The sequence below is a fragment of the Arachis hypogaea genome, chromosome 20, assembly GCF_003086295.3.
Source record: "Arachis hypogaea cultivar Tifrunner chromosome 20, arahy.Tifrunner.gnm2.J5K5, whole genome shotgun sequence".
NCBI classification, from domain to species: Eukaryota; Viridiplantae; Streptophyta; class Magnoliopsida; order Fabales; family Fabaceae; genus Arachis; species Arachis hypogaea.
Window position 1 is genome coordinate 141,738,348 of NC_092055.1, and position 15,642 is coordinate 141,753,989.

The 15,642-nt window shown below is 31.7% G+C and overlaps 3 protein-coding genes across 6 annotated transcripts; all 3 read left to right on the plus strand.

The window, feature by feature from the left end:
- Positions 1-492: 492 nt before the first annotated feature.
- On the plus strand, positions 493-2,881 carry LOC112782718 (BTB/POZ domain-containing protein At3g05675). The gene is made up of 2 exons (XM_025825263.3): positions 493-732; positions 1,593-2,881. The coding sequence occupies exon 2, from the start codon at positions 1,830-1,832 to the stop codon at positions 2,697-2,699; it is 870 nt and encodes a 289-aa protein (XP_025681048.1). The 5' UTR covers positions 493-732; positions 1,593-1,829; the 3' UTR covers positions 2,700-2,881.
- An 815-nt stretch (positions 2,882-3,696) lies between these two features.
- On the plus strand, positions 3,697-11,011 carry LOC112782717 (cysteine-rich receptor-like protein kinase 10). Of its 3 annotated transcripts, none has more exons than XM_025825258.3 (8): positions 3,697-4,721; positions 5,709-6,229; positions 8,408-8,530; positions 8,610-8,788; positions 9,324-9,534; positions 9,873-10,110; positions 10,221-10,371; positions 10,540-11,011. In XM_025825258.3, exons 1-8 carry the CDS (start codon positions 4,435-4,437, stop codon positions 10,852-10,854), a joined length of 2,025 nt encoding a protein of 674 aa, XP_025681043.1. In that variant the 5' UTR covers positions 3,697-4,434; the 3' UTR covers positions 10,855-11,011. The 3 variants fall into 3 exon arrangements, with proteins under 3 accessions (XP_025681043.1, XP_072085507.1, XP_072085508.1); XM_072229406.1 differs by having other exon boundaries at positions 4,087-4,721; positions 8,379-8,530; XM_072229407.1 differs by having other exon boundaries at positions 4,382-4,721; positions 9,873-10,125.
- Positions 11,012-12,597: 1,586 nt separating this feature from the next.
- On the plus strand, positions 12,598-15,622 carry LOC112782734 (uncharacterized). 2 transcript variants are annotated; one of them, XM_025825284.3, is made up of 4 exons: positions 12,787-12,924; positions 13,703-13,760; positions 14,306-14,661; positions 14,752-15,622. In XM_025825284.3, the coding sequence occupies exons 3-4, from the start codon at positions 14,308-14,310 to the stop codon at positions 15,322-15,324; spliced, it is 927 nt and encodes a 308-aa protein (XP_025681069.1). In that variant the 5' UTR covers positions 12,787-12,924; positions 13,703-13,760; positions 14,306-14,307; the 3' UTR covers positions 15,325-15,622. The 2 variants fall into 2 exon arrangements, with proteins under 2 accessions (XP_025681070.1, XP_025681069.1); XM_025825285.3 differs by lacking the exon at positions 13,703-13,760 and having other exon boundaries at positions 12,598-12,924.
- The last annotated feature ends 20 nt before the right edge of the window (positions 15,623-15,642 follow it).

Below are 15,642 nucleotides of genomic sequence, written 5' to 3' on the forward strand. Positions count from 1 at the left end.
AACCTATAGCTACTATATTTTGTTTCTTTCTCTTAAATTCTCATTCTTAATTAAATGCACAACTCTTGTTCTTATAATTACTTCCTTTTTGTGGTTTTTATAAATCATTTCTGTTGTATACGAAGTCAGAGTATATTTAATCTAATAAATATTAAAAATAACATAAAATAAAATTATCATTATTTATTTATTCTGTATTTAATCTAATAAATATTATAAGTTATTAAAAAATATTAAATAATATTACCATTTGATATAATAAAGTATAAAATTTACGAATATATAACTAATATTTAATAGAGGTAACTATTCGCATAAAATTAAGAGGTCGCGGGTTCGAGTCACATATCTTTCCAAATTTTGAAAGCTAATGAGTAATAGCTCAAATGGCATAGACTCCCCATATTCAATTAATAGGTTGTGGGTTTGAGTCTCCTATCTTTCCAAATTTTTATTTATTGCCAATGAGTTATGACTCAAATGGCATAGTATCCCCATACTCAAACTAAAGTATTAATTAGTCACCAAAAAAAACTAGACTATTAATCATGATTTTTAAAATATATGGGCCGGTTCCGGGTCAAACTAGACCCGGATCCGATACTAACTTCAATAAGCCCATAGCCCATTCCGCCTTTCTGCGCCATTTTGTCCCTAATCTGAATCTCCATTTGCTTTCTTTCTTCTCGGGAACGCCGCTGCTGATTCCTTCGAGTGAGATTGTTAGCGAAGGTACGTAGAGAAGTAGAGTAGTTATTAGTAGATTTGAATTCTCAATTGATTTCAAATTTTCAATTCAATTACTTCGATTCAAAATAGGGATTTTTTTAGTTCAGTTGATTAAGCACATGTGCTGTCAATTTTGTGTTTCCTTCATAAGCTGCTAAATTGATAGGAACTTGCTTGTAACTCCTGAAAGTGATCCTCCACATAACGATGGAAAGTAGATACAATCAGTGTCGTAGAATCTTAAAAAGTAACTAATTATTTCTCCATTTAGCGAGTGTAGAGAAAGGAATTTGTACAAGCAGGTGCTATAGTTACCAATGTTTACATCACTTACTGTCACTCTTTAATTGATAATGTCGTTTCTCAAATTATATGTTATCTCTAAATTATCTTTGCAATTGAACATTTCTCACTATGAAAAATAAAATAATGAGGATGGAGGGTAATTGGAAAGGTACACAAGAGGGAAGTGCCAGTATTACTAATACTCCCCCTAATAATCAACCAAAGTTTTGAAGCCGAAATCTTTTAAATCAATGTTATCCCCTGCAACACTATTGATGATTCCGTTTTTTATTAAAACTGAATGCTTTGTTTTCGTGAGGTATAATATGCTGCTATTATTGCTACTAGTACATCTTTTTTTTGGTTGGCTATATAGGTTTTATAATGTTAGCAAATCTATTGTATGATCTATTCTGGAATTTATCAAGCTGATTTGAAACTTAAAAATCTGTTGCTAATATTTCCATGCTACCATTAGTGATGATCACTTGCATTTAGGGATAGGATTATTACTATTGCTTCACTTTATTTAGATTCGAATGAAATCTGGCTTCTTAAAAGCTTTTTGGTTGATGCAGATTGTAAAATTTATGGCATTCCCTTGAAGAATCACCTGGTTTTCATGTTGTCATCCTTTAAAGCCATTATATTGCCACAACCGCAAGTATAATTTTGGAGTAGTGTGACATTATTTGTTCATTGAAATTGCTCTCTGCTGTGAGAACACGAGGGTGTTAAACTTGGATATCATCTGGAGGAAGGAGCACCGCAGTTTTGCAAAGTTAAATGTGGTTTTGAAACTGAGTTGAATAGCCATGTCATTTATACATCAGATTAAACCTGTACAATTAGTTATCACAAAAGATATATTTGTTTCAGCCATTCGCATCGCCATGTCTATTGATGGGTCGTGTTTACCATTTGGAGATGTGCTCCGAACATCTGCACAGGAGCAAGTCGACTACATGCTAAGTAAAGACAAAGATACTCTGATAGTCATGGCTGATGACGAAGTTAAGTCAGTGGTAAGAACGGGTGTTTACAATACAATTAATTCATTCGAAAAGGACTTGGCTTCTTTGTTGTTGGTCCCCTCTCATGAGCTTGGGGCTGCAGATAATAATGATAGAATAATGAGAAAGTTATCTGATCTTGAATGGATGTGCAATGTACTCCCAAAGATGGATTTAATGAAAAATTTGGTCTCTGATTGGGCTGCGATCTCTAATCAAATTTTGCGAATTGTTGAAGACAAGAAGCTTGACCAGGTCATGTGGGGCCTGAAAATAAAGCTGATAGAGGTAACATGTAAAGTTTTGGAAGCGGTTGGTTATGGCGGTGTGATTCTTCCGGCAGCATGCCGCGTCCAATTGCTGAAGTCTTGGTTTCCGTATATTCGGAAAATGAAGCCGTTGCTGGATTCAAAAGGCATAGAGGAGAATGGTTTTCCTTACAAAATGGACCAAGATTTGTGCCAGGCCATTGAGGGAGCAATTGTGTCAATGGTATTGACATTGCCATCAAACGACCAAGCAGACATTCTTGCTGACTGGATTAGAAGCAGAGAAATCGGATACCCGGACCTGAGTGAGGCTTTCGAGGTCTGGTGTTATAGAACGAAGTCGGCGAAGAGGAGATTAGTGGAAGGTTTAGATGGCAATAGTGATGCTGTCATCAGTGCTTGACTTTGATTTCCCCCTCTTCTTTCAAATTGTAGTTTGGATAGTTTTAGCTCCAAATGTTGTATAATGAACATTATGATGTCAGATGGAGGAGTTGATTCCGTATATGGCACACTAGCTGAATGGAGAGGTTCAATTCCTTGCTTGGTATCTGGTAATGATATTGGTATTTGAGCCTTGTTGAATATCCCACTCTTGTTTTTATGCTTTCCATTTTTCCCTTTATCCCAACATCTTGGAGTTGAAGATCCCATCCATGTTTTCATGATTTCCATCATTCACTTTCTCGCTTTGGAGTTGCTTCCTTTCTAACTCCAATTTCTTAGGAGAATCCTTCAAATCAAACACCACACGATTTAAACATCTGAACCATTTTCGACTACAATTTTACCATCTTCTCAAAATCCTCCTAAACTTGTCGCACATTTGATGAGGCGAACCCATCATTTTCATCGTGGCTGTGGCTGTGGCTGAGGCTCAAAGTTCTTGGGCGCGCAGCGAGCCAGCTAGATGGCGTGTTGCCACGTAAGTTAAAACGTCATCTTGATATAGACACATGACTTCCACCTTTTTTTTAGTGCATCTTTTAATTCTTTAATGAAATCAAGTATAAATTTTAAACTGAAATTGAAATTCTATACTATAATACATTACAATTTCAGTTATGATTCTGGTATCTAAACTGACTTTTATAGTGTGAACCTATGAATGCACATTTGTTACAATGTCACTTTCTTTTATAGGCTTATAGTAGTTTATTATTTTTTAGCGCATAAATATAAGTCAGTAGTGCATTATTAAACCAATCATTAGTGCATTAATCAAACCAATCATCGAAAATTAATTATCAATATAGTAGATATATCAACAATTAATGAAGGTTAAATAGGATAAATTTTGTCTGGTTTCTTGTTGTCTTCGTAGCATTAGTGGTATATAAGAGCAGAAATATATATTAAGATTATTATTTAAAGAGAAAAAGACAAATTATTCTTGAGTTTTTAGTTCACATACATTTAAATTCTGATGATTTAAAAATACATTAAGTTTTTTTGACCTCTTTAAAATCTAGACATGTCGATCTCTAAGTCTAATTTGTCCAATTTTAAAACATCTCTCTCGTGTGCATCTGTATCAACCAAGTCAGTACAATGGGAGTCACATTTGATTTTTCCATTGTGTAATGAATAGGAGGAATCGATATGTCCAAATTTTCAAAAGTTCAGAAACTTAAATATATTTTCAAATCTACTTTTTGTCTTCCTAGCATTATTCGGTATCATTTTTAGTAAATGAGTAAATTTTGAGATATTAAAATAAAATGAAAGTGGATTTTGATTTTCTTAATAGTGGGTTATATAATCTTATAGAATAACTCGATGGAGCCAATGAGCTGAAAACATCATCTTCTGAAAATTAAATACATATAACAATCGTGTTGCCCCCATCTTTTTGTGAGTTTGAATATTCTAAGGGTATCATAATTACTGCAGATAGAGAAGCTACAAACCATACACCAATGGCTGGTTTCTTCCCTTTCACACATTTGGTCTTAAAGTCAAGGTTTACGTGCAATTCTTTCATTTATTCGGTCACCGCCACAATTAATTTATAGTCAATTATTGAGTATTGACTTCGTCAACATCTATCAACCTATATGTAAATCCTCAAGTGTCTCATCAAACACAATTTGATACAACAACAAAAAGTGATTTGATCAATCACACTCACTCATCAAATGATGGAAACGAAGCTCACTACTACTATCCATGGATTATTTCTGTGGTTCTTCTTGCTGAGCTTCTTCATCTCCTTCACCACAACAAGAGCACAATCATCGTCCCCAAACTACGTTGGAGATGATTGCAAAAACTCGACGGAAGAATCCCTAACAAGTGGATTCAAAACCAACCTCAACAGCATCCTCTCATGGCTTTCCTCTGATGCTGCCACAAGCAAGGGCTACAACCATACCGCCATCGGAACCGCCACTCGCGATGCCGTCTATGGCCTCTATGACTGCAGGTACCGACTTCCCTTCCATAAACAATGTTTCTTCGGTTCCGTGCATTATTTTTCCACGTCTTTAGTTTCTATTTTAATTATCTGTTTTTATTTTTTAAATTTAAAAAAATAAAAACACAAATTAAATGTACTCTAAATTTTTTATTTTTATTTTAAAAAATATATATTAATAAATTAAAATTAAATATCATCTTCTACTTTCAAACAAATGTTATACTCTTGTGTAATTTTCAATTCTGGTAAACTTAAAAAAAAAAAGTTAAATAAATCATTATATATATAATATGTTTTATAATTCTCAATTGATGCAGAACTTACTATAAACACAATAACTAATCTCTTATGCTAATTATTTATAAATATCTACATATAAAAAAAAATTAACTATCAAATTATTCGTTCATGTATATATATCATATATATAATAAAATAAAATAAATATGTGAAATAATATATTTATTTATATTCGAATACCGATAGTTAATTTGATATATTTGATTTTTAATATATATATAATATTTTTTAAATTTTATAATAAACTTAATGTTAATGCTATAGAAAATTAAATTAGTTATCTTTATTGATGTATCGATACATTATTAATTATCTACAAGTATTTTACACTAACAATATATAAAAATTAAATTTTGTTATAAAAAAATAAATGATGTTAAGTATTACGTTACATGTATTCATCGTGAAGAAGTATAAAGAGCCCATAGAGTATCTATACAGTGTATATAATGAGAGTTTAGGGATATTCGATTTAGTAGGATATCAGATGTTTATTATACTTTGTACCCGAATGGTTATTTTGGATAGTATGAGTGTATTGTATTTGAAAAATTAGTAATATTTTACTCGAATATTTATTTTTTAACCTATATTGAGCTAAATAAACAGTCCATTGTACACATTGTACGAACAGCTTTCAGATTCATTAATTATTTTTTATTATTATTAAAATTGTTTTACACTTGGTGGTAGAGGTGACGTGACAGGCACCTTCTGCCAGTTTTGCGTGTCCACTGCAGCTTCAGACATTGTTCAGCACTGTCCAAACAGATCATCAGCAGTGATATGGTACAACTACTGCATACTCAGATACTCCAACCATGACTTCTTTGGAAACCTTACAATAACCCCATCGTGGCAATTTCCTGGGACCAAGAACAGCACCAACAGCACACAAGAACTCCAGAAAGCAGAGACTTACATGCAGAGCTTGATAAAGAATGCTACTGTGGAGACCAACTTGCTGTATGCAATGGGTGAGTTCAATTCTGGTGGTTCTTCAGGGGAAAGGTATGGGTTGGTGCAGTGTAGTAGGGACCTTACTAGTGATCAGTGTAGGCAGTGTTTGAATGCTATGTTGGATCAAGTTCCTAAATGCTGTGCTTCAAAAGTTGGATGGCAAGTTTTGGCTCCAAGTTGTTTGATCAAGTATGATGATTTTATGTTCTACAAGATTACTACCAGTCAAGGACCTTCTCCATCATTCAATTCAGGTCAATTCTGAGTTTTATTTGCATTTTTTGTTTTTTAATTTTAAAATTCTATATATAAAAAATAGAAATTAATTTTTGCACAATTTTAAAAGGATTTTAATTAGGGATTGGATCAATTTTTTTTAATTAATATCAGTCAATTTTATTTTAAATTTTAAATTCTAATATTATATTCTAATTTTTTAAAAATAAAAATTAAAAATATGATTTTACAAATAAAAAATAATAAATGTTGGTTAATTGCAAATTAGTTAATTTTTTTTATATTTATGCTTTTAAAAAATAAAAAATAAAAGCCTAAATCAATTTTTCTTGCTTCTATTATTGTCTCATGTTTAAACTAAAAAAAATGTATTGTTATAGTATGTAATATGTATATATCTTGATTTAGAGCCTTGAAAGTCAATTCCCGCTGGTGGGAGGATTCTTCTTGAAAGTTAATATAATTTATAAATAACTAATTAAGTAGATTTATTATCATGTTTTGTGGGGTCCATAATTAAAATATACATGTGAATTGCTTAGGCTTTAATTTATTTAGATATAGCAGGCGGGAAGTCAAAGATACAAATGTTAGATGATATATTGCCTCTTAATTCTAATTAAAATAACAGTGACTTGTCACAAATTCACAATGTCCCTTGTCCTTTTAGAGTTTGGGGTTTGGTAGGCATTAATTTAAGACAGCTTGCTTTTTTAGGTTTGAAATTAATCAAATCATCTTTTAATTCCTGTCATCTATTTATATTTAATGGGTGGCTGATATGGATATGGCTGGTAAACAGCTCTCTCAGCCATCCACTTGATAAAATGTATGTTTCTAGAATACATATTATTAAGTGAATACATTTTTTTTTTGTGAAAAGGACATAAAATCTAAGTTGTTTTAATATGTTCATTATATCATTATTAAAAGTATTTAAAATTTTTTACTAATAATAATTTTAATATATATATATATATGTATATATATAATATATATATATATATATATATATATATATATATATATATTTCATGTAGAAAAGAAAACATGTTTTTAACTAAACCTTGAAATTTATGAGAAGAAATAATAATAGATCCAGTTGCATTCGTCATTAGGCCTGACCTATTTAATTAAGGTCCATTTCATATTTAATAAGAAATGGACTTATGGACCCGTGCTTTTATTTTTCTTTTGTTAAAAAAATCATTTAATACACACAAAGCCTAGTTTTAGTAGTCTTGTTTTGCAATATGTGTATCCGAGTTTAAAATTTAGGTGAGGTTAATTATAGATAGAAATTTTTAATATTAGATGTGTGATTGTGTAGTGTGAATAAGTATAATATATGAAAATTTTTAAGTGTATCATATATTAGTGTTTTAGTAATTTTTAATCCTTAATTTTAATTATATATAATATATATAATTAAGATCAATAGTTAAAATTTATTGAAATACTGATATACTGGTATATTTAAAAGCTTTTCATATATATAATGCCTATAGTTTTTTTTTTTTTTTTTTTTTTACTAAAGATAGGAGACTCGAACTCGCAACCTCTTAATTGAGTATGAGGAGACTGTACCTATAGTTAAAGGTTAGAAAGAGTTTCAAGTGTATCAAAAATACCGGTATTTCAATTGTTTTAACAGTTGATCTGAATTATAAAAAAAATATATATAATATTTATTAATTAAAATCAACAGTTAAAATAATTGGAATATCAGTATTTCCAGTACACTTGAAATTTTTTCTAAAGGTTGTCCAATCCAAACATTTAATAAAAAATATCTCCTATATCCGGCTTATTGTGTTGTTGGGGAGTCACTTATTTGAAGGCAGCAAAGGAAATTAAAAAAATAAAAGTAGAAGTTAATTATTATCCTGTACTTAAATATAAGTAATTTTTTTAATAAAGTAAAAAATATAGTCATACTTACTATATTTGGATTGAAAATTATATTACAGCTTCATTTAAAAAAAAATTAATGATTTACTATCATTTATATCTTAATATTGATATAAAATAATTTAACCATCTAATAAATAAAATTTAATTATTTATACACTTAGTATTTTATTTAATTATATTAATTAATAGTTCAAAATAATGATATTCAACATTTTTTTATTTTTTTTTTCTTTTTCTTTTTTCTCAATCAAGAAGCACAAATAACAACGGTATTATTGCAGCCAATAATAAGGGTACAAGTAAGACAAAAACGTTGATAATCATCATAGTGAGTGTGTTGGTGGCATTAGTTCTACTAAGTTGTGGCATCTACTTCTTATGGAGGAAGAATCAATCAAATAATGGTAACTGACACTATTCAACTTCTCTAACTTCATTTCAATAAACATTATAATTCTCATATCATAAACTTTTTATGTGTAGATGCATTATTGTCAGAGACCACTCCTATATCAATACATTATAACCCATATCAAGGTCAAGGAGACGATTCATTGAATGCTGACCTTCCTACAATCCCTCTATTTTGGATTCGACAGAGCACTAATAACTTTTCAGATTCTTGCAAATTAGGGGAAGGTGGATTTGGTCCTGTTTATAAGGTATCACTGAATATTTTAATGTGGAAACCAAGCTCTATATGCATGTAATTTATAAATTTAATTTTGATGCACTGTCAGAGTAAAATAGTTATGGTAAAAACTCAGGTGAAGTCGACTTCATGTGAAGTTGATACGTGAGAGCTGTTCGATGAAAATTTAGTCAAATCAGTCAAATCATTTAACGGCTCTCATGTATCAACTTCACATGAAGTCGACTGCACCTGAGTTTCCACCAATAGTTATACACGTGCATCCAATTAGTAACGCCACATCAGTAAAAAACTAAAAATAACTACCTTTCACCTTAACTGTGTGAATGATCATCCAAAAGAACAGATGTGATTGTATGACTGTATAAAACGCTTTACATTGTCAGTGTATCAAAATTAAACTCATAATTAAAAACTTAATTTACAAAACAAATTCATAAGTACTCATTTGTGTGTTTACTCTTTTACTTTTACTCATTGTTGCAATTATTGCAATGACTTTTTTTGTACCTGGATTTTTATTTCTTTGCAAAATCTATATTTAGGGAAGCTTACAAGATGGGACAGAAGTTGCCATCAAAAGACTCTCAAAAACATCTGGCCAAGGTTTAGATGAGTTCAAGAATGAAGTAATCTTCATAGCCAAACTACAACATAGGAACCTTGTGAGACTGTTGGGTTGTTGTGTTGAGGAAAATGAAAAGCTGCTTATATACGAGTACATGTCCAATTCAAGCCTTGCCCTTCATCTATTCGGTAAGTATTAAAATAATGATAAGTAGTTAGTAGATGAATATTTATGAAGTTAGTTGATAATATCCCTATAAATAGCATGACTCTTGTATTATGTCAAAATAACTTCAATACATATTTATCATTTCTTTTAATTCTGTCTCTATTTTCTTGTTAGTAAGTTTTGTTACTATAGAACCTCATGCCTTTAAAATTTTACTTTCAATTTAATTTTCTCTTAGTTGTTGATATTGAATGATACAATATAGAAACACTCTTTTATGTAACTTCTCTCTCTCTTTTTTAATGTATTTCATTGCATAAGTAATTTTGTCAAGAAACATTCCTTATCTTGTTGTCAGACATGGAAAAACGAAAGCAACTAAGTTGGAAGGTTCGAATGAATATTATCAAAGGAATCGCACGAGGACTTCTATACCTTCATGAAGATTCTAGACTTAAAATAATTCATAGAGATATGAAAGCTAGTAATGTTCTACTTGATCAAGATATGAATCCAAAAATATCAGATTTTGGACTAGCAAGGACATTTGAAAAAGGCCAGAACGAAGAAAACACTAGAAGGGTTATGGGCACCTAGTATGTCATATTAATGTATTTTCTTTTGTGTGTATATATTATATATATGTGTTGTTACATTGTTTTCTATTTTGGCAAGGCTAACAATATTCTATTGATTTTTTAAACAGCGGATATATGGCTCCCGAATATGCTATGGAAGGGTTATATTCAGTAAAATCAGACGTTTTTAGTTTTGGAGTTCTTTTACTAGAAATCATTGCTGGCAAAAGGAATAGTGGATTCTATCTTTCAGATCATGGTCAAAGTCTTCTTGTATATGTTAGTTTTCTTGATTCCATTACAGTATTTTTAAATAAATTGCTATTACAAAACATATGCGCATATCTGTTTAATAAATGCTAAATAAGGCAAATTATGGCTGTTTTTGGCTGATTTTTTTCAGTTACCAAACATTTCCGATATATTAATATCCATATTTTTGTGCAGAGTTGGAAACTATGGTGTGAAGGAGAATGTTTAGAGTTAGTAGATCCTATATTAGAAAATACATACATAAGAAATGAAGTTACAAGGTGTATTCATATTGGTTTGCTATGTGTACAAGAAGATGCAATAGATCGACCAACAATGTCTACAGTGGTTGTTATGCTAGCAAGTGAGACAATGACACTTCCTAATCCTAATCATCCTGCATTTTCAGTTGGAAGAAAGTTCGGTAAAGAAGACGAGTCAACGTCAAAGACTTCTAAAGATAATATCTCTGTCAATGAAGTATCAATCTCAAATGTTTTTCCTAGATAAGTAGTATATACAACATTATAAAAACTGTTTTAGAATTGCTTGATGTACAAGTAATTACGTCAACATATTTGAACCATTCTTGTTTTAACTGAGTGTTGTAGTTCAATTATTAAAGATATGCAATCTGCTCATCATGCAAATATTATAATTTCTCTTAGATTATGTGTTTATGGATTAAGCTATACCACAAGGAATGTAACCAATATTTTGATGTTTTGGCCCCCATACTTAAGAGTAGTTGATGATGGGATAGAAGTTAATTTTATTGTTGTTAATAGAAAAATTTTTGGGTTAATAAACCAAAATGCTAAATCTTTTCTCGAATTATAAGAATAAGAATATGAAGCAATTTTTATTATTGTGTAAAATCTGATGACTGGTATGGTTTTGTCCTTAGAAAATGAGTTTTGGAATATTTTTGAGTTGTAACAAGTGTCTATTTCTTCCATTATTAGTGGTTCTTGGATTTTTTCTTGGTGGACACTTTTAAAAATAATTGTGATGTTAGCTATTCTAGTAATGATGCTCAAATTGGTTTTACCTGTGTTAGTAAAGATTGGAAAGGAATATGGCAAAAGATTGTTTAGGAACAATTGAGATTCATGGTATTCTAGGAGAGTTTTTATTTGCTATTTGAAAAGGTTTTTTTTAGTCTGGTACTCAAAATAAAGAGATATTATATGTGAGACAGATTATGTGGAGGCCTTAATTATTGTCAATAATTTTCAGGATTACTTTGATTTTATTGATCATTTGGTGTTGAAAATTCGAGATATACTGAACTCTGGTTGATCTTGAGAAATGCAAACACAGTAGCAGATATCATGGTAAAGATTGCAATGAGGACCCTTTCTTCTCAAATGAAACTTCCATCGTCTTAGAAAAAATTTAAGAATAGTATTTAGTGAGACTAGGGCTGGCAATTCATACCCTACTCGCGGGTACCTAACTCGGTCCAACCCGTTCGGGTAGGGTAGGATACCCTACCCGCTACGGGTAGGATAGGGTACGGTCCGGGTATGCTAAGTGAACAACCACTAAACTAATTAGTTAATTTAGTAATTTAGAGCATTAGTTTGTTATTTTTTTTATGTTATTAATATGTATAAAATTTGAAATGATTGAATTTTATATTTACTTTGAAAAAAATTGATATTTCTGCGGGTAGGATAGGGTAGGGTAGGGTAGGGTTTAGAATTTTAGGGTGCGGGTAGGGTTAGGGTTGAAAGATTCTTAACCCGCGGATAGGATAGAGTAGAGTTTTAATAGAATTTTCAACCGCGGGTAGGGTTAGGATAGGGTCCAAACCCTACCCTACCCTACCCATTGCCAGCCCTAAGTGAAATTGCCTTTCTTAAACAATTTTTTATTTATTTTTTTCTTAGTTTTTATTTATTTTCTTTCCATCACAAAAAAAAATCACATTTATCATATTTTTTTAAATCATTTTTGTCAATAATATAATACTTGAGAAATTTACGTATTTAAAACATTTGGAAGAATACGCAATTACAACTTTTTCTTCCAAATGTTTTACATATTTGTATATTTTGTGTCTCGTATTTTAAAAAGTTGTAATTGCGTAATGTTTTCTTCCAAATATTTTAAATATGTAAATTGCCCAAAATACTTTAAATATTATTTTAGAATAAAAATATTATTTAAACACTAAATTTTTTTACCTTAATAATTGATTTTAACGGTTAATTTTATTATACACATAACGCAATACTTTCAAAATTTACAAAAGAAAAACTTCATGCTAGTTAAGAAAAAATTTTACTCTCTCTAAGTCTCTATCTCTAGTGACCTAATGCTGGGAACCCCACCGACACGTGGCTCTCAACTATAGGCGCATTCGGTCATTCTCGTACGCCGTTTTGCACTTGATTCTGATTGCATGACTGGAATGGACTGCATTTTCTTTTCGGTCTTTGTTCTTCGAGAAAAAGCGAGAATCAATTTTCTCATATTATTTTCCCGAGAAAACCCTAACCAGCTGAATGAGCTATCACATTTGCACTCATTGACTCCATTGCCGCCACCGCAGCAAGCAATCCGTTGTAGCGGGTAACTCTTATGCGCATTCTCTTTTCTTTGATCTGTCTTTTTTTTTTTTTTTTCTGTAGCCTATGATTGGATTCAACAATGGAGCTTCTCTTTATATTATTTCACTTTTGCGATTACGTTTCTCTGTGTTTGGACTTTGAAGTGAAAGTGCAAAATCTCTTTAGGACTCGCTATTCAAATTTATAATGTGTTTCATTGCTTGCTTCAGTGTGTAATTTCATGATTTTACTTTTTTCTATATTCAATAGGTGAACGGTGAGCATTTAGGACCAGAATGATTGAATGTTGGTTGTTGATTAATAAATTACTGTTTGAATTTGCATTGTAATAAATAATCGAGTTCATATTTAAACAGCCTAATTACAGAATATTAGGCTTTAATGAAGCTTTTTCGCCAATGAGGTTTTCTTTTCTAGGATTTATGAGGAAAGTTCATTTTGAAAATTAAGCTTATTTTGTTTGGTACACAAGTTAATAATAGATTTACTTGGGATTTGATTACTCATCCATTTGGTCAGTTAATTTGTTGCATTTCATTCTAATTTTTGAAATGGCGAAAATATGCACGTGCTGCATTCTATGATTCTCTGCACTCTGTACTATTTCTTCTTGTTTTCCAATTGAATCAAAGTATTTTCTGGAAAGTTTTCTCTGCTTTCATTATAATTCATAATTGTGGGTTTAGTGTTGGTCTTTGATTGTCGGAGCATTTTGAGGACTTGCTCATTGAAGAAGCAAATTGATGCTGAAGCTCATGCTGTTCATGTTTGACTTGCAGAGCTTAGTTTGGTTGCTTCCTTCAAAAGGCATGTGACGTGAGCACAAGTTTAAAAACGGTGTGATAACATACTATGTGAACTAGAAAGTTCTAGACATAATTAGGCACAAGAGAAAAACTACAGCAAACATTTTTTAGGGCCCTTGTTTCTGCATATCAAAGATATCATGCACCATTGAAACAAAACACTTGTAGGCTATAGGGGCCATAAGCTTGCCTTTCAAAACCTTTGGAGCGTAGAGATTATCTTAAAGCTGTGATGCTTCCGTCCAACTAAATGCACTAAAGTATGCAAGAAGTGGACAGATTCCACATGAAGTGATAATTAAGATAGTTTCTTCAGAAAGAATCCACAACTATCCCAAAACACACCATAAAAGCTGTGGCAACTGATAGTGAAAAGCACACTAATGTTTGTTTTATTTTTCAACCACTTATTTACCCCTTTCATTGCAAAGATTAAACAATTCATTTTATAGCTAAGTCAATGTTGATAGACTATTAAATTAAATATTTTTAGTGTCATGAACCAAGAAGAAGATGGATGATGATGGATACATATTATATTGAACAACATTTCAAATCTTTATTGTCTTTATGTAGAAATGGAGCAGTATGATCTGCAAAGACAAAGAAAGGATATGAAAAACAAAGGAAGAAATGTTGTGTGGTCAATTGCAATGGATAAGTGTCTTATTGAAGCCTTGGCTGTTCAGGCAAAACGTGGGAACAAAATTGACAAATGTTTCAATGAAAATGCCTATACCTCTGCCTGTGTGGCTGTGAACGCTCAATTCAACTTGAATTTGAATAATCAGAAAGTGATAAACCGCCTAAAAACAATTAAAAAAAGATATAAAGTAATAAAAGATATGCTAAGTCATGATGGTTTCTGGTGGAATCCAAATACAAAGATGATTGAATGTGACAGTGATGAGCTCTGGAAGAAATATATTGCTGTAAGTTTTCTTTCATCTTTCTCTCTCTTAGTGTTTATAAATCAAGCATAAATACCTAATTTGGTGTTCTCTCTCCGGTTCAATTGACAGGCACGTCCTGATGCAAGAGGGTTCCATGGAAAGCAGATAGAGATGTACGATGAACTGAAAATTGTTTGTGGAAATTACCAAGCCCCTAGTCGTTGGGCTAGGATAAAGGATGGAAGCCAGCTAATGGATATGAAGAATGGCGTGGATGAGTCACCTTCCTTTGTTTCTCCCAGTTCAGAAGATATGAGTGAGACAGATGGAACTGAATCATACTCCACCCTTCCACCAGAATATTGCCCGATGCCAGATGGATTTCAGGAGCCTCCAGTGGCGCAGCCACAGAGACAGCAGCAAAAACGTCCTCGTACCTCAGAGGATGCCCTTCAGGATGCATTGATGACAGTGGCAGCAAGCATCAGGCGACTAGCTGATGCTATGGAACGAAACAAATGCTCAGTTGATGCGACTGAGCTATTAGAGGCTGTGATGGAGATAGATGGGTTGGAAGAAGGTAAACAGATGTATGCGTTTGAGTACTTAAATGCTGATCCGGTTAAAGCCAGAGCCTTCATGACATACAATGCTAGAATGAGAAAGATATATCTCTTTAAATTGTTCTGGTGGTGGAGATGAGGGTGACCGAATTTCTTGGAAGTTTTAGGTGTATAGAACTATAGATTATTGCGTGGGGATTTAGATAAATGGATGTTTTTGTTTTATGTATTGTAAGGAGAGTGTATATATTCCTTCTAAAAATCATTGATAGGAAATAGCAAAATGTCAGGGATGTTAACAAAATGATTCAATGTTGGATTGATTTGGACCAATTCTGAGGGACCACTAGCAAGGAATGTTTGAAGAACACAAATTTCTTTGTATCTGGTTTCTTTTGTTTTGTTTCAGAGTGTTAATGCTAATTCTCTTCTGAAAAGTGGTCCTGTCCTTTCTCCA